General features: G+C 40.1%; 1 protein-coding gene across 2 annotated transcripts in view; it reads right to left on the bottom strand.

Annotated features, from left to right (window-relative positions):
• Positions 1 to 26,787, bottom strand: part of SGSM2 (small G protein signaling modulator 2) — a 293,928-nt gene that overhangs the window by 55,107 nt on the left and 212,034 nt on the right. For both annotated transcript variants that reach the window (XM_075196760.1, XM_075196759.1), the window contains exons 4-10: positions 24,698 to 24,859; positions 11,803 to 11,870; positions 10,298 to 10,446; positions 6,879 to 7,013; positions 5,112 to 5,236; positions 2,066 to 2,133; positions 1,603 to 1,766 (exon numbers count right to left, since the gene is read on the bottom strand). In XM_075196760.1, the coding sequence (XP_075052861.1) occupies positions 1,603 to 1,766; positions 2,066 to 2,133; positions 5,112 to 5,236; positions 6,879 to 7,013; positions 10,298 to 10,446; positions 11,803 to 11,870; positions 24,698 to 24,859 (871 nt within the window). The remainder of the gene's footprint in view (positions 1 to 1,602; positions 1,767 to 2,065; positions 2,134 to 5,111; positions 5,237 to 6,878; positions 7,014 to 10,297; positions 10,447 to 11,802; positions 11,871 to 24,697; positions 24,860 to 26,787) is intronic.

Genomic DNA, 26,787 nt, shown 5'->3' with positions numbered 1-26,787 from the left:
CCGTGGAGGCAGACAATTTGTCAGCCCACAAAATGTCTCCCTCCACTGTCTATAGATGACAGATACAGTCATGGCCAAAAGTTTTGAAAATGACACAAATATTGGTTTTCACAAGGTTTGCTGCTTCAGTGCTTTTAGACCTTTTTGTCAGATGTTGCTATGGTATACTGAAGTAAAATTACAAGTATTTCATAAGTGTCAAAGGCTTGTATTGACAATTACATTAAGTCTATGCAAAGAGTCAATATTTGCAGTGTTGACCCTTCTTTTTGAAGACCTCTGCAATTCACCCTGGCATGCAGTCAATCAACTTCTGATGCTTGGAGATTGTCAGAATTTGTGGGTTTTTGTTTGTCCACCCGCCTCTTGAGGATTGACCCCAAGTTCTCAATGGGATTAAGGTCTGAGGAGTTTCCTGGCCATGGACCCAAAATTTAGATGTTTTGATCCCTAAGCCACTTAGTTATCACGTTTGCCTTATGGCAAGGTGCTCCATCATGCTGGAAAATGCATTGTTTGTCACCAAACTGTTATTGGATGGTTGGGAGAAGTTGCTCTTGGAGGATGTTTTGATACCATTCTTTATTCATTGCTGTGTTCTTAGGCAAAGTTGTGAGTGAGCCCACTCCCTTGGCTGAGAAGCAGCCCCACACACATGAATGGTTTCAGGATGCTTTACTGTTGGCATGACATTGGACTGATGGTAGCACTCACCTTCCTTCTCCGGACAAGCATTTTCCAGATGCCCCAAACAATCTGAAAGGAGATTCATCAGAGAAAATGACTTTACCCCAATCCTCAGCAGTCCAATCCCTATACCTTTTACAGAATATCAGTCTGTCCCTGATGTTTCTCCTGGAGAGAAGTGGCTTCTTTGCTGGCCTTCTTGACACCAGGCTATCCTCCAAAAGTCTTCGCCTCACTGTGGGTGCAGATGCACTCACACCTGCCTGTTGCCATTACTGAGCAAGCTCTGCCCTGGTGGTGCCTCGATCCCACAGCTGAATCAACTTTAGGAGACGGTCCTATTGAACCTCTCTCCTTGAAATTCTTGATGATCCGATAAATGGTTGATTTAGATGCAATCTTACTAGCAGCAATATCGTTGCCTGCGAAGCCCTTTTTGTGCAAAGCAATGATGACTGCACGTGTTTCCTTGCAGTAACCATGGTTAACAGAGGAAGAGCAATGATTTCAAGCACCACCCTCCTTTTAAAGCTTCCAGTCTGTTCTTCTAACTCAATCAGCATGACAGAGTGATCTCCAGCCTTGTCCTGTGTTAACGAGAGAATCACTGACCTGATGTCAGCTGGTACTGTTGTGTCAGGGCTGAAATGCAGTGTAAATGTTGTTTTTGGTAAAAGGGCCATTGTCATGCCAAAGAGGGACTTTGAAATTAATTGCAATTCATCTGATCACTCCATGACATTCTGGAGTATATGCAAATTGCCATCATAAAAACTGAGGCAGCAGACTTTGTGAAAAATAATATTTGTGTCATTCTCAAAACTTTTGGCCATGACTGTATACTTTAATCGTAAGAACCCAAACTATGATTAAAAAAAAAAGACTACTACAAAGAAAATAGTTTCGTAAGCATACCTTGCCCCGTTGGGACCATAAAGGAGGCTCTAACTGTCCTCTGGGTAAAAGACCATTTTCGAGGCAGGAGAGAAAGGCAAGAAGATGACCTCCTAGAGGAAATTGTAGTGGCGGTCTCTGAATACCATCCTGGCTGACCAGAACAAGGACTCCCCTACTCTCTGCTGTACATGGAGTGAAAACCAAAAGAAAAGCAGTGAAAACCAACATTAGACTAGATGCAAGCACACATGTTTTTATAACATATATTAAAAACATATAATATATAATATAATAATAATAATAATAATAATAATAATAATAATACTAAAAATATTTTAATTCTCTATAAAATATCTTGTTAAATTGCTGAGGCTAGTGATGAAGTAAATGGCATTAATACAGCTTTCTCCTGTCATATATGCTTTATTATGATATGTGACACTGATTGACATGTAATACATTGGGTAATGCTTATACTTACGCTGCTGGTGGCAATGGATACAGACTATCTGACTTATTGGCACTATCAGGGCATAGTCCCAGAACACACTGGAGAAAAAGAGAAGAAAACAGTAACTTCACAGCACAATAACAAAGGGTGCACTGCCATTAATCTGTCATCCTTTATGTAGCAGGAGACAAGGATTGCAGGCAGACATTGACCAAAGATAACATTCACCTGGACCACTATATGCGCTGTTATAAATGGACAGAAAATAAATGTACTCAGAATCTCACAGACAACACATACATAAAAGATATAACAGCAAATAACCAATTGTTCTATGCAGTCTGTCTATCACTGGCATAAGTTATAGGCTCAAGGGCCACAATGCAAAATCTGAACCAGGGAACCATTATATTATATCGTTCCCTGTTCAACTATACAACCCTCAGGGACCAAAATCTACCTTCCCACTTAATATATTAGTATATTATGTAGCCCATCAATTCACTGGAAACTAGTGAATTATCACTAGGGATATTACTAATTCCTAGTCAATTCCTTTAAAGGCCTCATATATAGCATATTTTAACTTGATTATATACAGCACAATGAGAATATGTTATATACTGCCACTTCAGTATAGAGCAACATATAACATTACTTGCCAACTCTGACGGAATGTCCGGATTCTGGGTGGGTCTCCCGGACTCCTGGGAGAGTATGGCAGCCTCCTGCATCTGCCCACTTCCTAGTGAAGTGGGCAGAATTAGATCCAAAGTGCCGCGATTCCCTGAGAATCATGGCATTTGGCCCCATTCCCCGCTGTAAAATGACACGTTTGCGTCATTACGTTACGGGGCAGGGCTAAAATGACATGATTTTCTGAGCCCCACCCCCGCACGCCCACCTCCCCCCGGCAGCTCCGGACGCCGACTGCCATAAGTTGGCAAGTATGATTATATGGTATATAATACTTAAGTGTTACTAATATATGTATACATTGCTGTAAATTATATTTATATAAATGGAGAGTTCTTATGTCATCATCTTATTGTTCATTAAGGAACCTTGCGTATTATAAGGGATAATTTAAAGCAGAGCATACATTATTTTATATGTACCATTTGGTCGGTCTCATAAGCTACCTTGGTCTGGGTCACTGGGTAACCTGCATTTTTTTCCCTTTAAAATGTTCCTAATAGGCTGCTGAGTTGAGTCTTGCCCCCATGCTAAAATTTGTCGGCCCTCCCCTGCCTATGACTACTGAAGCGATGGATGTCATCCCTAAGCCAAGTTATAAGTGATTACACAGTTCACTGTTTATAATGAGATAATTTACAGACACTTTATTTGAACTACATATTTTGTTAATTTAACGTCCTGGAGAAGTTGCCACAGATTATCCCATTAAACAGGTCAGGACTAAGGGCTTGATGGGGACACTTTGGTGCTGATCCAATGCACCTAAACACGTCACTTGCAGTACTGTTTTGGCTGACTAGGGAGAACTATAACGCCCAGCATGCCATGTCCACTATACCTCTTCATTAAATTCTAACTTGTAAAAACTGGACAATAAGACCAGATTTAAAGAATTGCATCTAACATGCATAAAAAGGGGCATTTGCATTGACAAAAAGTTTCATGAACAAATCTTTAAAACTTAACGATGGCGATACCCAGAGAGTCAGCAAAGCAAAAATTGCTTTATTATTCAAATAATGAATTTTTTCCGAAGTTACATATATTCAAAATTTTGTTTGTTATTTTCACTAAGTAGACTGGCTGCCAAAGGTGTCAGACTCCTTTTACCATTGTCAGACTGAACCACCGGGGAGCTGAGTATCATCCAGCTGCCCTGGTGAATTTTTATTATTTAATTGAGGCAAGAGAAGATATCTTTTTCACCCTCCAGTTGCATGCAGTAAAGTGACATACATAATAAAACAGTTCCAATTATCCTTCAAGACATAAATAAATCTAAACTGGGCAATACTTCAGGAGAAATAAAGTTTAAACCAAAGTTCATATACACATGACAAAAAAGTGTTTTGACTGTCTTTACTGGAGATTGTTGTACATCAGTACATGTCAAGTACATGTATACATGTAAAACATGGTTATTATATCGTGATAACAATTGGTGTATTCTCTGTAGATTACCAGATGTAATTGTATCTTCTCAGCACCACTCTATGTGTAATCCTTGTTAGGTAAACTACAATGATTAAGAACTGTAATATATTGTAGATGCCACTTTCTTCTGTTCTTATCTACACCAGCATGGAGGCCAAATGATACGGACTTCAGGGACAGACCCAGGTTCTGTAGGTTTGTCCCTGGATTTTTTTTTACCATATGTTGCTGGATAAATGACTAGAGTGGCCTTGAGGTTCGTGCACTTTAGTAAAACTGTAGTCCATTAATTCTGTTTATTTAACATTCTCTTAAACCTTTTGTACATGCATGGAAGTATGTTGTGCTTTGGCCAGTCTTCCACCAGGTAAGGGATAATAAGGCAGGATATCCAAATGGAAATAGTGTAAAACTGCACAGTTCATACATTAATAAGAAGAACAAACTTATGCTCAATACCTCTTAAATATCCATAGAGCTATAGGATCCAGTTGCTGCTGTAGTATAAAGGGCAGTTCAGATCATCATTTAAAAAATACATGGAACCCCAAAGCTATATTGTGGATACATGAGACAGGGGTTTAAAATCAAATATCTAGTTACTATTTAATTAGATCATACATTAGATAACATCAACGCATGGCAAGATAACCCAGAGGTTCCAATTCAGTTCAGAGTCTCCTTTCTCTAATTGTTATACCATTCACTGTTGTGCAAACTGATGTACACAGAGACCTAAAGAGTTAATGTGGGACAGATACCATACACTACTGATAAGTTAAATACCTTTCTGGTAAACAGGGATGGGTTTTAATGCTCATTATAACACCAATATCTACCTTGTATAAGCATTTTGGGACATTGCTTATACACTGTTTTCATTGCACCTCTCCGTTCATACAACACACAGAGTAGTACCTTGAGGAAGAGATGAGGACATTACCTCTTTTCAAGCTCAGAGTCTCCTAGTGTTCCATTTAACAACTGGTTCGGGGTCCATTTTAATGTCAAGTTCTCACCACTCTGGTGCAGGGAAAGATATCCAGGAATAGCTTCCATGTCTTCTTTCTAGAGAGGGGATTCACATATGATTTTGGACATGTCTAGAGTTTCGAAGTTTGCTAGAATAAACCACTCTCAAATACTCATTAATACTTCCTACATTCCATCTTGAGGGATAAGATTCATTAAAAATAACTATTTGCACTAAGCATGAACCAAGGACAAATCTTGCTTCCAATACCTACACATCTGGTTTCATTATTTTATGTAAAAATAGTATAGTTGGTGTAAGTAAATAATTACATAGATGGTATGTTGTCCTGTTTCATATACAGCTTAACAATTTGTCTCTTTTGATTTGTAACTAAAGATGTTTTTGCAGGAAGTTCATAAAGCAATACATAGCTTACCAATCACTAGATCAATTATTGACTGTGGAAGTGCACAACAAGGGCTATATTTACTAAACTGTGGGTTTGAAAAAGTGGAGATGTTGCCTAGAGCAACCAATTAGATTCTAGCTGTTATTTTGTAGAATGTACTAAATAAATGACAACTAGAATCTGATTGGTTGCCTTAGGCAACATCTTCACTTTTTCAAACCGGCAGTTTAGTAAATATACCCTCAAGAGTTGGCTACAAGTTTGCAAACTAAACGAAAATTTCAGCTGCAAAATTGAGGCTTACGTGTGTATTTTGTGTTGCAAATATCTTTGAGCATATCTTAAAGCGCTCGTAGTAAAGATAGACTAGTCATCATCATCAACATTTAAATAAAACTTGATAAATAAATAACAAAAAAACATGCCTCGCACCCACAAACAGTAAGCAACACCAGTGCTTACAGCCTAAGATGGTTACCACTAATGTGGAGGGACAAAGATCGTGGGATCCTCATGCAAAAGTGGCTACCAGCCGCAAGCTATGCCAAGATGGGCTTGTCACACTATAACAGGGAGAGCCCAGCATGTGATCCCTCTGTCATAATGTGCTCCAGCTCTACCCTGGACAGCATGTAGCTGAACACCCTAGAAGAAGCAGGCCTACAAAACATGTGTGGAATACCCAGGGAAATCCAGCCCCTTGCTGAAAACCATAGGGGCTATTCCTGAACCCCCTGTGCAGTTGGGGTTGGGTTATTGTATTACTTGTGGAATTACAAATCCCAGCAAGCCCTAGCAGCCATTAACAGCTTGCGTGCGCTGGTGCTTGTACTCCTAAATCTGCAGGGATCTTCTTTTCATCTGTCCTGTAGTAGCAATTCAAGATAATCCAATGGATAAAAAAACCCATGTTCAATGAAGCACAAACTGTTGGTTGCTGTTGTTGCAGGAGGCACCTCATGCAGTTTGTTCCACTGTATTAACAATTACCATCCCAGGCCATAAGCACTGGTGCTGGTTATTGTTTTAGGGAGAGGACGACCTTGATTATTTATTTCAACTTTGTTTATGTATGGTTATCACCATCAGGATGTAAGTTTACACCACATCTTGTGGAGACGGAAGTTTTACACCTACTACCTTAAATATGCCTCCAGGGGGCATGCCACTCTTACATGTGCATGCCTTTACTGCACATTAAGTTGCACTTATGCTTCACTCATGTGCATGGGTGCTGCACTCGTCCAACTCTAAATCAGGTCCTAAATGTTCTAAAATTAAAACTGTGACAACCACATCAAGAATAATAAAACAAAACAACTTACTGGTTGGACCAGGACATTGTTTTTCCCATAGAGAAGATGTATTCTGGAGTTCTGGTGCAGCGATTCGACATATTCTCTAGCTGATGCCGCAAATTTATCTTCTGACATACTACCACTGGAATGCCGCTTTTTGATCTGTGAGATTTGAAAATAAAAAGTCTAAGGAGTTTGCTATGGCATGAAACTAGACTCTGGATTGGAAGCTGCAGGGTTACACACAACACCTTTATATTTAACCACACCAACTTTGACAACAGCCAAACCAACTATTATGTCATTCTTCTGTATGGATGTATGGTCCGTGGGTTCCTACAACTATGTTGCTGCAAGACTGATCTTGCTCTCTCATCGCTCCACATCTGCTGCACAACTGTGCAAATCCTTACACTGGCTCCTTGTGTCCTCCAGAATCCAATTCAAATTACTCACCTACAAAGGTAACACCACCCCTTCAAACATCTCAAATCTTTTATCACAATACTCTCCCTCCCGCCCTCTTAGATCTACCTCTGAACTGCGCCTTGTTTCGTCTCTGGAAACCACCTCTCACTCCCGCCTACAAGATTTCTCCCATACTGGTACCAACTAATGGAATTTATTACCATGCCCAAACACATTTTCCCACAGCCTTCAAATTATTAGACCCTCTCTTTTTTAAAGCTTACCTTGTCCATGATGATACTACTCGCACTAATGCGCACTCACAACTGTCCTACTCTCCACTCTGAGCCACACTTGCTACTCTTGTTTCAGCTGTGCCCTCTTCCACTTAGAATATAAGCTCTCTAATGAGGAAGGTACTCGATATTGTCTACCTTGTATGTCCCTGTTCTATGTATGTCCTGTTTTCCCTATTGTACGGTGCTGCAGAACACTGTGGTGCCTTACAAATCTACGATGATAATAATAATAATAATAATAATAATAATAATAATACTGTATGCACTACATGCAATACCAATTCTTAATCAGCAAACAAGTTTGTGAGGTCAAGTTAAAAAAAAATTCAACAAATTTTTATAATGTAACTTTTTAAAATTTGAACAAATGAGCATTAAAATAGAGACTTAATTCTTGAATATGTTTAAATATATAGCTTTACTTACCTTTTCTTACATTGGTTTTAAAACAGTAGATTGTGGTGAACCAAAGTGAGCGATATCTGATTGTTTCCTTGCACTACAACATTTATTCCACAACAAGGATGATTTCAATAATGGATGACCACATTTTATTGAAGATAAGAAGCCTTTCTCTATTCACAATATGAAAAGGTTTACCAAGACCTGGAAACACATTTACCATACTCACTCTAGTCTGGTGATATATTTTTAGTAACGGGATCAGGGAAGCAGCATCTATTTGGTTTTCTCACATTTGGATGAATCTATCTTACAAAAGCTGCAATATTTTCTGTATTCTGAGAATTAGTGAACTCAGGCAGAACCACTGAGCAGATAATAGAGCCGGCAGTTCCCAGAATTGTCAAAATGTTTTGCACATTCCTCAAACATACAGAACATTTGTGTCTGTGCTACATGTAATTCCTCTGATATTAGAGCTTGCCCTTATGTCCTTCATAAGTAATCATCTGTGACTCATACTCTTGCTTTACTTAAGTTGCTAAGAACGTATTCTTAATGATATTTGCTTGTCAAAACCAAAGACAAATTTCAGCATATTTGTCTTTGTAGGTCAGGAAACAGAGATGGTGTTGTCCCAGTACTTGGTGTATCCACAAAGACCTTGGCATTTGTCAGTGATAGCACTAAAATGTTTTTTTTACAGTCTAAGATGTATTTATTTATAGACCTTAATAGAGGTTTTCAGGCATTTAAGTGCTTTTTACCAGCAGTTTATTTTGTTAGCATTATGCTCCTTGGGTCCATTACAAACACATGCTTATTACAGATTCCCAACATTCTCTATCTATGACTGTTGTCATTATATAATAATATTATTCTCCAGATGTAGAACACATTTCCTTGTATGTCTGTATAAATGATTTGGTGATCACTGACACGGGGGAGGGGACGGGTTGGTAAAATGAAGGAAATTAATTTGCAAAATGTAAAATTTCTCAATGCAAATGTCTAAATTAGCGGTCTATAAAGTTATAAAGTAATACCCACTAAAGCAATTCATACACAAAAATGCAAGGGGTGACAAAGGCGCTATTTCAGTTGCTTCACTGGACAGGAGAATGGCAGACGTGAGTAATAATACTTTTATGGGTAAGAAACCCTTTAAGCTAAGATTAACAAATTTAGTCAAAAACAGCTTTCATGCAATTTTAGTAGCTTGAATCGAAAAAAGCACCTAACATATAAGTGTAAATGTAAATAGTATGAATTTAAACCACAATTACTACACTATCTTTACTTATATAAAAAGTACATGTAGTTATATGAATGTCCATTAGTTTTACTTTACCAGTTTTGAAGATTAGGAATATCACTATTGGGTGAGCTCACTAGTCACGTGTTTCTATAGACAATACTACTCAGGTTCCGGACACCCGGTAGCGGTCACCTGTGCTGCATCGGGCGCTGCTCCTCTCTACCAACATATAAGGGTTCCAAAACGACATTTAGCTTAAAGGACAAAGGATGTTCTCTGTCCCCGAGCAGGAAGTTGACAGTGGTACCAGCCCAGTGAGATAAGAAAGGGATGGGGGAATGAATTGATGGGCAAAATAAAGAGATGTGTCCCTCCCTAGAAACTTTAGGGGCCCCTTCAAGATTTTGCTATGGGGCCCATGAATTTCTAGTTGTGCGTGTTTCAAGTCTTTCTATTATTCTTTGTTACTGCTAAGTTGTCTGTAGGAACCCTTAGGATTACTTTACATAACTAAATGTTTATGCAAAGACATTTAAAAGTGATCCAGGATATTGAATACAACACAATTCAAACTCTAAGTTGTAAATCCATAAAAATCTATGTAATGTAAATAATATATAAAAGGTGCAATCAATAATGAAAAGAGACAATTGAGTTTGGAACCAAAACAAGGACTGTCCCTGCAAAACAGGGCAGTTTGGAGGAAGGCACGTTCACATACATGAATGCAGCTGCCCTACAACAGCCACTTGCACCTTCCCCAACAGCATCCGCACTTCTTATTCCGCTCCCTTATGTATCAAGCGTCCCCAGACCTCTTAGACTGTCATGTCATGTGTGCAGGGCCATCTTTACCTTCTGTATCATGTCATTCTATGTAAAGTGTTTGTGTCATGTTACACTCGATGTACGATGCTGAATAATATATCAGAGCTTTAGTAATAAAGTATAATAATATTTCTAAGGACACCTCCATTGGTTGTTTCGGTTAGCGGATGTATGATTCTGAGATATATCATACATACAACAAGTTATACAATATTTGTATATTTAATATGTTAGAAGACATGAATACGTACACCAAGAGCAGGCCGCTTGCAAGGACTGGAGTCCTGGCGTGTGTGTGCACCATGGATTCTATGCCTTTGCACTAGTTCATCTGCGGAGGGATCTGTCCAATAGTGATCAGCTGTTTTTAACTTTGTATATTCTAGTGCACAAGGTCCCACTGCAAAAAAAAGAAGAAGAAAATAATAACTGCACCTCAGTGACTAAAAAAGCTACAGAAGGTGATCCACCCATGGGTGGTGTTACATGGGTGATATCACATTGGTGATGTCACATGGGTGGTGTCAGATGGGTGATATCACATAGGTGGTGTCACATGGTTGATATCACAAGGGGGTGTCACATGGTAGATATCACATGAGTAGTGTCACATGGTTGATATCACAAGGGTGGTGTCACATGGGTGGCATCACATGGGTGGTGTCACATGGGTGATTTGTGCGTCCACTAATTTTAGGCCAGGACCTGATGTACAATATTTGCATGCACATAATAGGTAGTGTAAATGTCAAATTTCTTCGTCCTGCCTGCGTTCAACATCTAGTCGTACAAATCGTCTGTGTGACTAGTCTAAATGTGATTTTCCCATCACCAATTCTTATGTGCATTCTGTTACGGACCAGTTTTTAACATGCATATCTCAAATGTTGTCCAGAAATTATTTTGGGGTCCACTTGTCAAAATGTAGGTATTCAAGAGCATTAAGAATCATGATGTGATGTGTGACACACAATATACTGAGTTATGGTACAAATAGCAAATCTTCAAGCTACAGAACTTCATTTACTCCATATATTCCCAACCATGGCCTTATCTGTGTGGAGTTTGTATGTTCTCCCTGTGTTTGCATGGGTTTCCTCCAGGTGCTCCGGTTTCCTCCCACACTCCAAAAGAATACTGGAAGGTTAATTTACTGCTATTAAATTGACCTTAGTTTCTCTCAGTCTGTGTGTGTCTGTGTTAGGGAATTTAGACTGTAAGCTCCAATAGGGCAGGGACTGATGTGAGTGAGTTCTCTGTACAGCGCTGCGGAATTAGTGGCGCTATATAAATAGCTGATGATGATGATTTGCTCAAACATTCACTCAAAAATATCCATTTAAAACAATAATTGGAGTAAATAATTGAGATGATCTAATTTCCATATGTTGTTTGCCAACTTAAGGGTCACCTACTGCCTTATCTGTCTGCCTGAATGTAACACACACACACCTAAGTAACATCAGAAATTAGTAAACGTGCCTGTTTTATTATAATGCAGGACAATTTAATGTCAGCTACAAATTTAGGGTAGTGTTCAGTATTTTACGGCAATGTGCAGTTGTGATTTCTATTTGAATCTATTAATATTACTGCTAATATATGTATAGTTTGCAGCAGTGTTTAAAAAAGACATTAAAACCATTACATGACATTTAAAATTATAATGATAAAATAGTCTAATGTCTTACAGCAAAATTATTAATTACATATTAGACTTATTCATATATTTACATTTTTTGTTCAATATTCTTACCTAAAAGAACAGCCAAAATTGGACCGCAAACTGGATCAGACATTAAAGATTCTTTTTCGTAATACTTACTGTAGAAAGATAAATCAAATAAAATGACATTATTTTGTGCTGTGTTTTTATGTTTTTTTTTCACTGAACATTTCCCTTATAAGTGTTAATAATTTAATAACCACAGAATAAGCAGATACGTATTTTTATGCATAAATGTGTCTGGTTGTCTGCTTAGCACATGCATACTGTAGGCGTGCTCCCACTCTCCTGTTTGGGAAGTGTCCCACTACCTGTGAAAACAGTCTTTAAGTTCAATAGTAAGGTTACAGGATGGGATTGTGCAGGGTAGAAAGAGTTAAAACGCAACTTCAACGTTCTAACGGCTAGCAAATTAGGGCATCCCCTTTATTTGTTCCATCACTTTTGAAAATGATCCTTAATGCCTGTTTTTGTAGACTGTTGTATACACTTACTAATAGAAAACACAATACATATTAAAGATTCCTTGTAAGTGCCATTTTTAAATGGATAATTTATGTCCCAGATTTGAATTGGCATAAAGGTAAAATTAGGCTTGATATAACAGTATTCTTACGGCCAGTTAATGCTTGGTTAGCCGGAGGCTCTGCATTAATGTGCTTCTTTCACCATAGGAGACAACTTTTTAAAATGATTGGAGGTCCCCCCCCCATATGACTAAAGAGGCCATGCACAAACTTGGTTAGTGGCTGCGGCATCCACAGACCTGGGGGTAAATGTATCAAGGTGTGATTTTGCAAATCCAGCGATTTTCTCGCAGGTGTTTCATCTCGCAGATGTATTAAAGTGAGATTTGATGTAAAATCGCCAGAGACGTGTTTCTGGCAAAATCGCTATTTACAAAATCGATAGAGATCAAAGTCCCGACTGTTTGCCACTCTAGCTACACAAGTCTCAAATGTATGAATCTGCGATTAAGCAAACTCTCCTGAGTTTGCTTTGAAAATCACCAGATTCAACATGCTGCATCCTAGCAGTGTGATTAGTAAACATATCACTGTTACACTGTCTGTCTATAGACAGGGCCAGTGTAACAGTTATGTGTTTAGTAATCACGCAGCTAGATGAGGACAACACAGGAGAGTTAGCTAAATACGGGAGTGTCTGACATCAAAGCAAATCGCCAGAAATGACCAGTGATTTTTAAGATCAGAGTAAAAATCGCAGTTTAATACATCTGGTGACTTGAGGACTAAAATCACGGGTTATCACCCATGATTTTCCCCGATTTTAAAATTCTGAAAAAATCGGACTTGATACTTTTACCCCCTGGACTCCAATGACTGTGATGTCACAGCAATCACTCATAGGGTTGTGTTTGCCCTCTAAGAACAGAACATCAATACCTGAATTTGGATTATCTAATAAGATATCGTGTTATAAGGAACTGCGACTACAAACTCATAGGTAACATTGCTTTCGAATACAAATGAGCATCTGTAAATTTGCTGTGCTCTGAAAATGTTATCATAAATTACAGTGCACATTTAAACACTTGATTAAAAAAATCGTTAACATTTTAAGCAGATTAATAGCCTTTTTGAAAAAAGATTAACATGCAAATCCTTAACAGAATAATTCCTACCTATATTACTGTATATAATTAACAGACTAAATTACGCACAACAGGGGGCACCCACATAAAAGCCACCTACCTAGACCACATGAAAGTATAGTAGAGTAAAAATGACACATGACACTGCCATTATGATGTTTTTTAGAATGTTATGAATATGTTTTTGCAATAATGTAACATAATGTGTTTTGTTTTGTTTTTAACTGAGACAACTAGACACATATTTGTTAAATGCATTTATTTTATGCAGAGAAGCAGAACTGATTTAAAGGGAAGGCATCTCTCAACATATATATTTTAAAACATTCTAGACCTGTCTTCCCCAAAAAGACCATTTGATTGCTCCTTGTATAGCTGAAAGAGGCACCTAGCCCCAGAGCTGGATTAAGGCTTTGGGGGGCCCGGGGCACTTAAGACAGGGGGGCCCCTAAGATCTAAAATGAATGCAGTGGTTCCCAAACTTTTGCAGTTTGCGGCACCCTTATAGAGTCTCCATAATTTTTTCAAGGCACCCCTCTAAAATAATTACCGAGCAGTACCGTTTTTTATAATTAGTCGGGTCAAAATAACGTAATAAGTATTTAGGTCAGGACGGACATACTTAGTAAGTTGTTGGCAAAAATAATACACATAAATCCAAGGGACAATAATATTTTTATATATTTTTTTCTATTATATTTCTGTCAAAGAATAATTTACAGCTAACTCACTCTGTGCTCCTGCATCATCTCCACACACACTGTGCCCCTCTGCGTCATCTCCACACACTCTGTGCCCCCTCTGCATCATCTCCACACACTCTGTGCCCCTGCATCATCTCCACACACTCTGTGCCCCTGCATCATCTCCACACACACTGTGCCCCTCTGCATCATCTCCACACACTCTGTGCCCCTCTGCGTCATCTCCACACACTCTGTGCCCCTGCATCATCTCCACACACTCTGTGCCCCTCTGCGTCATCTCCACACACTCTGTGCCCCTCTGCATCATCTCCACACACTCTGTGCCCCTGCATCATCTCCACACACACTGTGCCCCTCTGCATCATCTCCACACACACTGTGCCCCTCTGCGTCATCTCCACACACACTGTGCCCCTCTGCGTCATCTCCACACACTCTGTGCCCCTCTGCATCATCTCCACACACTCTGTGCCCCTGCATCATCTCCACACACTCTGTGCCCCTGCATCATCTCCACACACACTGTGCCCCTCTGCGTCATCTCCACACACACTGTGCCCCTCTGCGTCATCTCCACACACACTGTGCCCCTCTGCGTCATCTCCACACACTCTGTGCCCCTCTGCGTCATCTCCACACACTCTGTGCCCCTCTGCATCATCTCCACACACTCTGTGCCCCTCTGCATCATCTCCACACACTCTGTGCCCCTGCATCATCTCCACACACTCTGTGCCCCTGCATCATCTCCACACACACTGTGCCCCTCTGCGTCATCTCCACACACACTGTGCCCCTCTGCGTCATCTCCACACACACTGTGCCCCTCTGCGTCATCTCCACACACTCTGTGCCCCTCTGCGTCATCTCCACACACTCTGTGCCCCTCTGCATCATCTCCACACACTCTGTGCCCCTCTGTATAAAACGCATGTAAAATAACGACATTGGGTATAAGGCTATAAGCCGGTGGTTCCCAAACTGTGCGCCGCGGCTCACAGGGGTGCCGCGGCGCTGTCTCAGGGGTGCCGCGGGCCAGCCATAAAAAAACCCAACAGAAACACTTACCAATCCGCGCGGCGCCGGGACCCAGCATTCTCCTCTCTCACGCAGCTGTCATATCAGTGACGGCCGCTGCGTGAGAGAGGAGGATGCTGGGTCCCGGCGCCGCGTTGATTGGTAAGTGTTTCTGTTGGTTTTTTTTATGGCTGGCGTGCAGCAGAGGGGGCAAAGTGAGAGAGGGCAGAGGAGAGGGACAGAGGAGGCAAAGTGACAGCGTGACAGAAGAGGGACAGAGGAGGCAAAGTGACAGCGTGACAGGAGAGGGACAGAGGAGAGTGACAGCGTGACAGGAGGGGGACAGAGGAGAGTGACAGTGTGACAGGAGAGGGACAGAGGAGGCAAAGTGACAGCGTGACAGGAGAGGGACAGAGGAGGCAAAGTGACAGCGTGACAGGAGGGGGACAGAGGAGAGGGACAGGGTGACAGGAGGGGGACAGAGGAGAGTGACAGGAGAGGGACAGAGGAGAGTGACAGCGTGACAGGAGGGGGACAGAGGACAGTGACAGCGTGACAGGAGGGGGACAGAGGAGAGGGACAGCGTGACAGGAGGGGGACAGAGGAAAGGGACAGCGTGGCAGAGGAGCTGGGACAGCGTGAGAGAGGGCAGAGGAGGGGGACAGCGAGAGAGAGGGCAGAGGAGGGGGACAGCGTGAGAGGGCAGAGGAGAAGGACAGAGGGCAGAGGAGCTGGGACAGCTTGACAGAGGTCAGAGGAGGGGGACAGTGTGACAGAGGGGGCAGCGTGAGAGAGTGCAGAGTGTCTGGATGCAGTGGGGGCAGAGTGTCTGGATGCAGAGGGGGCATTTTTGCATACAACTAAATAAGCATTTCTGTCCTGACCTAAATACTTATTACAATTTTTTGACCCAACTACTTCTAAAACAGGACTGCTCAGTAATTATTTTGGAGGGGTGCCTTAAAAAAAATTATGGAGACTCTAAGGGTGCCGCGAACTGCAAAAGTTTGGGAACCACTGCTATAAGCATTGACACATCTACATCATCTACAGCCCACAGTATTACACTTACAGCTCTCCCAGAGGGGCTCGCCTAAGTTGTCTGCATAAGACAAATCATTACTTACACAAACTAAAATACTGTACATTAAAGCAATCATCAAAAGCCCACATTAAAAATACCATTGATAACGTACACTAAAACTAACAATTATACCGCACGCTAATACTAGCACTGATACCGCACGCTAAAACTAGCACTGATACCACACGCTAAAAATACAATTTATAATGCACATTAAAAATAGCAATGATACCGCATATTAAAAATAGCAATGATACCGCAAATTAAAAATACCATTGACAATGCACATTAAAACTAGCAATGATACCGCACATTTAAACATAAAAAATAAACATTGATAACGTAACACCAATTTTGACTATATATGTGTGTGTAGCTATGTATATCTGTGCATATTTATGTGTCATATATATATATATATATATATATATATATATATATATATATATATATATATATATATATTGTATTAATCATGCAGGACCCTCTATTTTATTAATCATTATTAAAGTTATTATCGAAGCCTGCCACTTATATTAAAGCTTTAATTAGACTACATAAATGTGTATATAAATAAATATAAATATAAATTATACTTAATGTATTACAATTGTATTCGAACTTTAATATAACTGGACGGCATCAGTTATTACTTTACTAATGATTAATAAAATATAATCTGCAACTCAATTTGCTCTACCAGCCTAATATTAATGTTTAATGTATATTTATTAAATCACTACTGATAAAATAAATAATCATATTTAAGAAGACCCCTCATAGCATGATTATTGCTTGATTAAATATGTAAAATGTAGCCAGAAGATAGATTTTATATATATATATATAATGTACTCATACTATTATAGGTGGCAACATTTTACATATTTAATCAAGAAATACCCATGTTATTAAGGGTTTTGTATATATATTTAGTTTTAGACTAGTATAATTTTTTTTCACTCACCTACTGTCTCTGGAGTCTTCATGCCGAGGAGGAGCTGCTGCATCTGCACATGCGCAGCAGCTCCATTTCGGCCATTTTAGATATTACAGCAGCCGCGGTGCTGCTAAGATAGAGTGGGCGCACATCGCGCAATTGTCAGCTGTCAGATGGCCGCGGCAGCTAATTATCAACAGGAGAGGTAATGTGGGCGGCGAGGGGGGGGGGGGGCGCCAGCCGCGGAGAGAGGGGGGCCTGGTGCGATTGCTGTCAGTATATTACTGACAGCAGATGAAGTCATATGGGCGGCGGGGGGCCCTCAGAGAGAGGGGGGCCCGGGGCACGTGCCCCCTGTGCCCCCCCCTTAATCCGGCTATGCCTAGCCCTCCCAGCCAAGGCCAGTGGAAGTACTGTAGGCGCCCCCCTGCTGCCTTTTACCTTTACAGATGGAAAGGAGAGGGCACAGCATCTCCAGCTCCCTTCACTCTCCCAGCCCATCACCAACATTGAGGAGCAGCAGCTGACAGTTTCACAAGTAAGAAGCTGCTTGATGCTTCTCCTCCATGTCAGAGGCCAGCCCTCTGTGTGCAGGCACCAGGGGACGTTACAAATCAATAGATGAGTAACTTTATATCACTCATTCAGCATTTTAGGCTTTCCCTAACCATTGGCGCCCTAGGTAACTGCCTAAGTTTGCCTACTTGTAGTGCAGGCCCTACTCCCTGGCTCTGTTCAGCTGACAATGGCTGTGATTTCATGAACTTCCAATGAAAAAACAACTGATAGGGCCGCTGTTTGTTTAATAGCCATTGTGATAGGATCTGCCTGCAGTTTTCTGCGTTGCATGCTGCTTGTATTGGCATCTCCTGCCTCCAGGACCTTGAACTTGTTACATTTAATGCATTATCTGCAGTACCTCTACTCACCAAAGGTGTTGCTATTGTGTCTTTCCTTTTCACCACTAGGAGTTAACCTGTTGCACAAATTATTTCCTGCACCTGGTAGTTCCCTATTTATACCTGCCTCTCTCTCTTTCCTGTGCTCGTCATTATTGTTTTGTTGCCTTTCCTTATGGTTTAGTACTCCTGCTTCTCGTATGTTCTCTGACTTTCACAAACTGCTGCTGACATTACTACTCCGGATATCTTTCCACTTACCATTCTACTTGCATTCGCAGTATTCCTTGCAACCAGTATTCAGCCTTCTCAGAAATCCCTGTGCAGTATCAGCAATATTTGGCTCATACTATTGTTCTGTATTTTCTGATCAATAAACACCTTTATGCTTTCATCACATCCTGGGCTCCATAGCTGTGATTTACATTGAAGCGTGACACATTGATTCCAGTGCTAACAGTCTCATTTCTTACATTTATGTTGCCGGGAAACACAGGACAATATCTCAAATTAATAGTATCCAAATCCTCAGGAGACATTAGTGATAAAATAATCATATATTAATACGGCCCTCTTGTGTTAGCTCATTTAAGCATCTCCCTTAAGTGTTTTTTCTAACCTACAAAAATCATCTATTTATCAAAATAACTCACTTCACATAGACCTGGGAGAGGGATCTAAATGGTTGGTGTCACTAACACCCAGCCTGACCCAGATACAACAATCTGAACAACTGGCCATGACTTAGTCCCTTAGCAATGAATACACCTTTTCTGCCACCACGAATGATTTATTATGGTGCCCTTACATTCACAAAACTCACTTATTAATGTTTCACAAGTAAATCACATGCATATGTAGCAGGGGCCTCCCTGGGTTTCGTAAGTTCACAAAGAATCACGGAGAATACACTAGCTTAAATTTATTTAATCTGAAAAATGTTTCCAAGGCTTAGTTACAAAAAAAGTTTATAACAAGACATACATTAATTGAACAAGTAGGTTTCAGAAAATAAAATAGGAAATAAAACCAGTCACTACTTACTAGTTAAGACTTGGTGTGTGAGGGAGCACAATTGAGAAATTTGGGACATTTCAGTCTTGATTGACCCCCTCATGAAAATGCACATGCTATTGTCTAAGGCAGAAGATATTAAACCTTTTTCCACATAGCTCTCACCCCCCACTTTTGGAGTTTAGCTGTCAATAAGGACAGATTGATCTCCCAAATGTCACAGAGCTTTCGAAGTGAGCTAGGGATGTCCTGAGATCGGGAATGTTCAAAGGACCTTGGGTTCTCCCCTCTGCTCGTTCTGCTTGGCTAGATGGTTTACAACTTTGGGGCTTCAAACTCTTCAGAGATGCCTATCTCTTACTCGTCTGGCTAATTTAAACAGATTATTGACACTTGCAGTTCAGACTCATGTCATCTAGCAAAGCACACATTGTGATTACATTACAAGGTTACATACAATATTCATTCATAAATTCAACAGAAAATAACAATCAGTCATTATTTATACTACAGTTGGGATAGAGAAAAAGATTGGCTTAAGATCTGCAAGGACACCAGGGAACACCCTGTGCAAGAGGAATGAGTATGACCTTATATTGGGTCTCTATAACTGATGTACTGGTTGAACTAGCTTGTGTGGGAGATCTCTTTCTCTAACTATACTATTAGCATGTCCTTAGCACAGTCTGAGGAGCCCAAGTAATGGTGTATTTGTAGATAGCTCCAGAATTCTGTGTGTGGCAGATCCCAATTTGTTTGAATTTTGGAAAACAGATGAACTCCTGATGATTTCATCAGCTGGCCGACCTGGAAGACTCCTACCTAGGTTAACTCTTAAAAGACCGATATATTGATCCCCAAGGGAAATTCTGAATTGGCAAGGAAGAAAGTTAGAGGGGAAGTTAATGAAGATATACAATTTACGTGCCTCAATATTTTCCCAGCAGTCCAAAGTGGGGGTTATTGTTGGGTGATATTTTGTAAATAATCTCGGTAACCTATGGACTATTTCTGAAAGTGACTGGAGGTGCATTTCTATGGATATCCATTGTTTAATGTTTTTCGATCTGGTCCACTCCAGAATTCTTTTTAACATTATCTCTTGGTAGCTGGTAACATGTGGTAGTTGTAGGCCTCCCGTATGTTTGCATCTAAACAAAATATCTTGCCTGAATTGTGTTTTTCTTTTCCTCCCTAGACAAATTTGATTATCAAACCCTGCACATCTTGAAGCCACTTGGTATTATTATTATTATTATCCTTTATTTGTTAGGCGCCACAAGAGTTCCGCAGTGCCGTACACAGCACAAACAGTAGACTAAACAAGGTGAAACATTACACACAGTAAACAAAAAATACCAAAACTTCAGAGACTTCAGGCAGGCTAATGCAGTAAAGACGGAGCAGAAGAACAGGTATGGAGAACAAAGGGAAGAGGGCCCTGCTCAAATGAGCTTACATCCTAAGGGAGGGTAGACAGAACTCAGGGACACAGGGAGCAAGTTAAAGAAGTGGGGAGAGAACAGGGGGCTGGGAGAAGAGAGGGGGAGAACAGGCGGAGGAGATGAGATGAGGGGGTTAGGTGGAAGGTTGGTAGGCTCTTAGGAACAGGTAAGTTTTGAGTGCCTTCTTGAAGGAGGACAGATTGGGAGAAAGAGGGATGGAGCAAGGGAGGCCGTTCCAGTGAAGGGGGCAGCATGGGAGAAGTCTTGGATTCTGGAGTGGGAAGAGGTGATCAGAGTGGAGGAGAGTTGACGGTCATTGGCCGAGCGCAGGGAGCGGGCAGGGGTGTGAATGGAGAGGAGGTTAGATATATAGGGGGCAGTAGACTGGGAGAAAGCCTTGAAAGTGATGGTCAGGAGTTTGAAATGGATTGGTAGGAACATTTATTGCTAAAGTCCACATCAAAAATAGAATCTTGGGCCACTTGTTCATTTTATTAACCACGTTAATCCACCCTATCAAAGATAGGTTTTGGATTGCCAGTTCTTGTAGCCTGTGGTTAGACAAGATGGATCCAAAGTTTGCTTGGAAGAGTTGTGACAAGTCTTTGGTTATCTTAACCCATAAATATTTAAGTTAGATGGAATTCTAGGCAAAAAGAAACACCTGCCTCAGATCGTCCACTATATGAGGCGGTGTAGATAGATTCACAGCAATCGATTTTGAATAGTTTTTTTGAAATTTCATAATCTACCAAGTTCTCAGAACTTGGCTATCAGGTAAGGAAGCAAGTCTACTGGTTTGGTGATCACTAGAAGCAGATCATCAGAAAAAAGTGCTAGCTTGTATTCTCTCACCCTTAACCTAATTCCAGAAATGTCTTGATTGGACTTAACTGACCTCGCCAAGGCCTCTATGCACAGTATAAAAATTATTGGTGAGAGGGGGAAACTCTCTCCTATGCATCAAACAGAGAGCTGTTAATCCTAATTCTGGCAAAAGGTGAGTCAAAAATGGCCTCAATCCTCTCTGCCGAAAGCCTTTTCAGCATCGATTGACAGTAGAATTTAATGGGTAAATTTTTGAAAGATATGGTGAATTGGGTCAACAACTTTAGTTGTGTCTGGTGGCTCATACCCTGGGAAAACCTACTGGTCTCCATGGCTTATCTTGGGAAGCAAAATCTTCAAGCCATTTGCAATTATTTAAATCATATAAATTAAAGGCTATGTTTAAGAGTGATATTGGCCTCCAGCTTTGGTATAGAGATAGATCATTTCTAGTAGAGTAGAGGAGCAAGCCTAACCTTAAAAGTGTTACAGTAAGAGATTGTAAAGATATGGGCTTTTGCATACAGGTGATAAGGATATTGCTAGGTCCACTACCTGTAATGCAGAAATATATGTCCTCCTCAGAAAGTCTGAAAATCAATCAAATGAACATAATCAGCAATCTCTTCCTACTTACTAACTTACCTAACTGAGGAGAGATTACGGCAATGTTGTAGAATTTAGAGCAATAGAAGCGGAAAGAATTGTCTTGAAAACTAGCAGTGAAACTAGCATTGAGGAATAGAGGCATCTTTTGGAAGGAGTGCTTCACCCAATAGCCATTTGCACCGATGAAAACATCTCCAGTATGTTTTAACAGTGGCAACCAAGTCAAGTAAAATGCTCACTAAAGAGTGGCCATGTTTATTTACTCAATAAAAGATGAAAAGAATGGGCTGCGCTTTGAGAAGACATCACTTAGAGGGCTGTGCTTGCTCCTGGTACTAGCTGCTGCATATGCGTACACCCGCATCATCTCACCGTTCTTCTATACTCAGACATGCAGTTCCACATTTTGGTTGCACCTGCTAGATTTTAATTGAAACCTATGTGAGCAACAGGTTTTTTCCTCTTCTATGTAACTATTTTTATATTACCCATATACCTATAACTGACCTGGATCCACAGTCTGTAATAGTTCATTTAGCTATGGACACCACTGACATCCCATTACTTAGATTATATTATAGACCTCTCTGAGTGACTGAAAAAGCAGGAGATGAAACAGGACTACTTCATTCATTTCTCTGAGGACTACCCACCTACATGGACTCACTTCATGCATTGCCTGCCATACCACAGCTTTAAGTGCCAGCTTCTGCACATGCATCTGTATTCCTCTCTTCCATCTGTATTCCTTAGCTACTTAGCTACGATGGGCATCCACATGCATGTTGGGCTTCCTGTAACAACCCAGTTTCAGCTTTACTTGGGGACTTCATCTGAGAGCATGCTATCCCTCCACTCTAAGGAATCTCTTGTCTGAGCATCACTACTAACTTCTATACAATGCTTCTGTGACCATCGCAGCCTTTAGGAAAGTCTTTGACAAGCCTTCCACTCTAAGGAATCTCTTGTCTGAGCATCACTACTAACTTCTATACAATGCTTCTGTGACCATCGCAGCCTTTAGGAAAGTCTTTGACAAGCCTTTTCTTTATCCTTGGCTTTCAAAAGTCAGTACACCATTCATTTTCATTCTCTCAGACAAAATCAAGGCTGAGTAGGCAGTTTGAGATTTCCTACAATCCCTGGACAATCTCAATTTAAATTGTTTCAAGGAGGGAAGAGAATTTCCAGATACCTCTGAATAGTCCTCCAGAGGAACCTTTGGAAGTAGAATGATTTCACTTCTTGAAGAGTATTGCTCTTGCAGTAATGTTTGTCTTTGCAGGTACTGGGGCATCAAATGACACTTTGTCAACCAGATTCCCCTGAAATTGAGAAATGCTAAATTCTAGTTGTTTCCAGAGAGGCCATTATGGGCAGTATTGACAGCTCTCTAATCAGTTAAGCTTCTTTTAAAATCCTTCTTCCAGTTTTGAATTTAGATTTTGAAATTTCTTTACTACTATGACCTTCTTGGATTTGAGGGCTGCTGGTTATTAAATTAGTTCTGATTCTAAAGTATTATATCCCACTAGTTCCTCTCCTTAAGTCAACCTACTATACAGCCATTGATAAGGGTGTCTTTCCTGGAGGATCTATTTAGTTCAAGGCTTTTGCCCATTTGCAAATTGGGGTACTGCATATAGAATTTTTTTTTTATATGTCATTTCATTATGTTTAAATCTTTTTTTATAGTACAGTTTTTTCTTGTGGTTCTTTATTTTTTCTTTTGGTATTTGTCTTGAAAGCATAAAACCTAGTCTTCCACTTTCTTTGACAGTCTCGATGTTTAACCTTTCCTTCCCTCTGAATATTTAAACTTTTCTTGTTTACTTTTTTCAATCCTGACAGACAAGATAGTTCAGATAGCATGTGGTTTGAGCTATCTTGCCTATCTGAACCATGTCTTTTTTTTTTTTTGTAACTTATAAGCAGTGATTTGCTATGCGTTGCACAGTTGGACTATTTCATTACCTCTGCAGTTTAAAATCATGGTCTTTGATGTGTAGTTTGACCTTTAGTAAATCGTTTGTTTACAAACCGCACATCAAGGAAGCACCAGAAAACCTGTGATTTGAACAAACCGCAAGTTAGTAAATCTCCTCCTCTGACTTTTCGTCAGCAGTGAAGGGTGAGCAAGGCGAATGAAAAGAGCTGAATGATGAATACAGATCCGAACGTGTATGAATTTTTATAGACTCGGAAGTTAAGCATGAGAACTATAGTACGCAGTGGGAAATCGTCTGGTTATACATTTACCAACAATTGTAGCTGTGATACAAAACAGACCATGATTCATCATAACCTACAAGCTCTGTGTGAAGCTCAAGTTATTCCCTGCAGCTAATGCTGGATGGATAGAAATTCAAAGCGTATTTCTTACAATGAAAACCAATAACATTTTGATTGCAATATTTTTGAACTGCAAACTATAAAACCTTGATTAGCTGTTGCATTAAAATGATTTATTAATGAATCATTCATTGAATTCAATTATACAAGTGTAATGTAGAACCTTATTCTGCATGACATTAAAATATTAAAAATATATTTTTGTTGCTGACTCTGTGTGTGTTAAACTGTTATATTACCTGATTAATTTGCCTCCTTTGTGTACTCTACATAGAATATAAATATATATAGTCGTCAATGGAATTGTAATTTTTTTTATTACAGGAGAACACGGGCAAACATTTTCATATAATGCACAATAAGATTTCCATGAATAAATACAAGTGTTGGTAATGGACGTGTCTTTAGTACTTACCTGCAGTTATCTACAATATACTGTACAATTTTATCCAGGACTCTTTCTATCAGTGCAGTACGGACCCAAATGTGCTTCAGGGCTTGTGGGGTGAGTGTGGTCGTTCTGACAGTTGTTGAGTTTTGCCTCTTGATGGATTCTTGGCCATTGCAGAGGTTCTTTCTAGGAGAAGCAAATTGTCATTAGGATTTCTTTTTTCAGCTCCAAACCTTATACAGAAATCTTCATTTTTCACTAAACAATAATAGTAAAAGTACAATTATTAGGCATTTACATAATTTGCAACATAAATAGTATTTACTGTTTATTGGAAAAACATTATGGTTCCTGACGATAACCATTACCGAGGTGCACTGCACAATACATTGATTTTTCACCTTAGCCCCCCATGGTGAGTCCAGAGCCCTTCGAGGTGCCCACCTCTGTTTCACACTCAGGGACAGCCTCCACAAAGTGGAAAATTTTTAGGAGGTGTACTGTGCCAATGTATAAACACCCATCAAAGCCAATGTGCCAAACCTTTCAATTGAATTAACTTTTTTGTTTATCTCCTATGTTTGTTTTTTTATTGCATTTGACACTTTTGTTTGTGTTTAAAGTTTTTTTTATTACATTGCTCAGAGTGCATCTAGGTATAAAGAACAACATGCAGCGGCAGGACGGGTTCCATTGTAAGTACAGTGTGAGATCTCCAAGCTAGTGCAGAACTCAAGTTCTTTTGTGGAATGGGAATGGCTGTGCACAACACCCCAAAAATACATCCTCTATACCCCTTATTTCATTACAATAATTTCACAAAATCCAGACACAAGCGGAGAGAGAATCCAAAACTGCATTTGCACTGTGGATTGGCCTTTTACTGCTGACCTCTACTGGTTGTCTGGCTTTAAATACCCTTGTCTCTACCAATTCCACATATGACCAAGGGTCACACCTATTACTACACACTATCATGGCACCAGGGGTGTGCCCAGCCATCTTGCTGCTAGATGAAATGTTGCCCTTATCATCCGTCAATAAAACTAGTATAACATGTATATATGAATAGTGTATTCTGTAAAAGGCAAGCATTACCACTTTATTCATTATTACTTCTATCAACAAGAAGACGTTTTGAAATGTATTACCTACACTTTGCTATCCTAAAAATATTGCTGTGAGAGATGTAATAAGTCCAGCCAGTCTTACAATATTCTACCTCATAGTTATAATTTAAAGCTTCACCTGTTATCTTTTTGGTTTCTATCAAACATATCCTGGTCGTGAAAAGAGACTTTAGCTGGCAAGTATTTGTTTTAGTGTTTGTCGGGTCCCGGTGAGAGGTGTGGGGTGAGAAAATTCAAAAACATTGGGGTCTTTGTGTATCTATGAAGCTTTTACTTTCATGTACCTGCGTGATATGCCTTTCTAGTTTTGTTTGCAGACATCACCTGCCACGATAATCAGAATAATGTGAAGAAAAATGGTCATCTCTGTCCTTAAGGTTTCTTGTTATGACGCTACATGTCTGGATTCTAGATAACTACAGCCAGCCTTATTTCCACATTTCCCTTGTATTCTTCTGGTAAGGACGTGTTCCACTTGCTTACTTTCTGGACAATGACTCACTTTTAGACTCTCTAACCATCAATAGATGCCATTAAGGAAACACAAACATTTGTGTTAGGCTTTCTTTAGTGTCTGTTTTCCATCTCTGCATTTCAGAGCTCATTTACAACATGGTAATAGCTGCTAATGCACTGTAATGGCTCTCACATGATTATCATATAATAAGTTCAAAGCTGGAGTAAGTGAATGAGTTCTGTATGTCTGGAAACTCGCAGATGTGCCCTGTGCGTCCTACCATGAATTGTGAGAGTTAACCAGGCTGTTGTACTTGATACATGTAATTGTACACAGAAAGTCTCACGGTGGTTTACTATGGAATCTCTCTGGTGCTGCAGTATAGATTGTTTAACAGTGCAGAGAAATATGTCTAAAACAAGCCAACATAGGTTCCAACATACAGTGAATATGTTAGTTGCTGGATGTCTGTCACTCACCGGACCGTGAGTGCCTCTGCGCTGATGCGTGGTTCTCTAGCCTTCCTG

This window comes from Mixophyes fleayi, chromosome 2 (assembly GCF_038048845.1).
Source record: "Mixophyes fleayi isolate aMixFle1 chromosome 2, aMixFle1.hap1, whole genome shotgun sequence".
Taxonomy (NCBI): Eukaryota; Metazoa; Chordata; class Amphibia; order Anura; family Limnodynastidae; genus Mixophyes; species Mixophyes fleayi.
The sequence above is the reverse complement of the archived record's forward strand: the minus strand, read 5'-3'. Positions and strand labels throughout refer to the sequence as shown.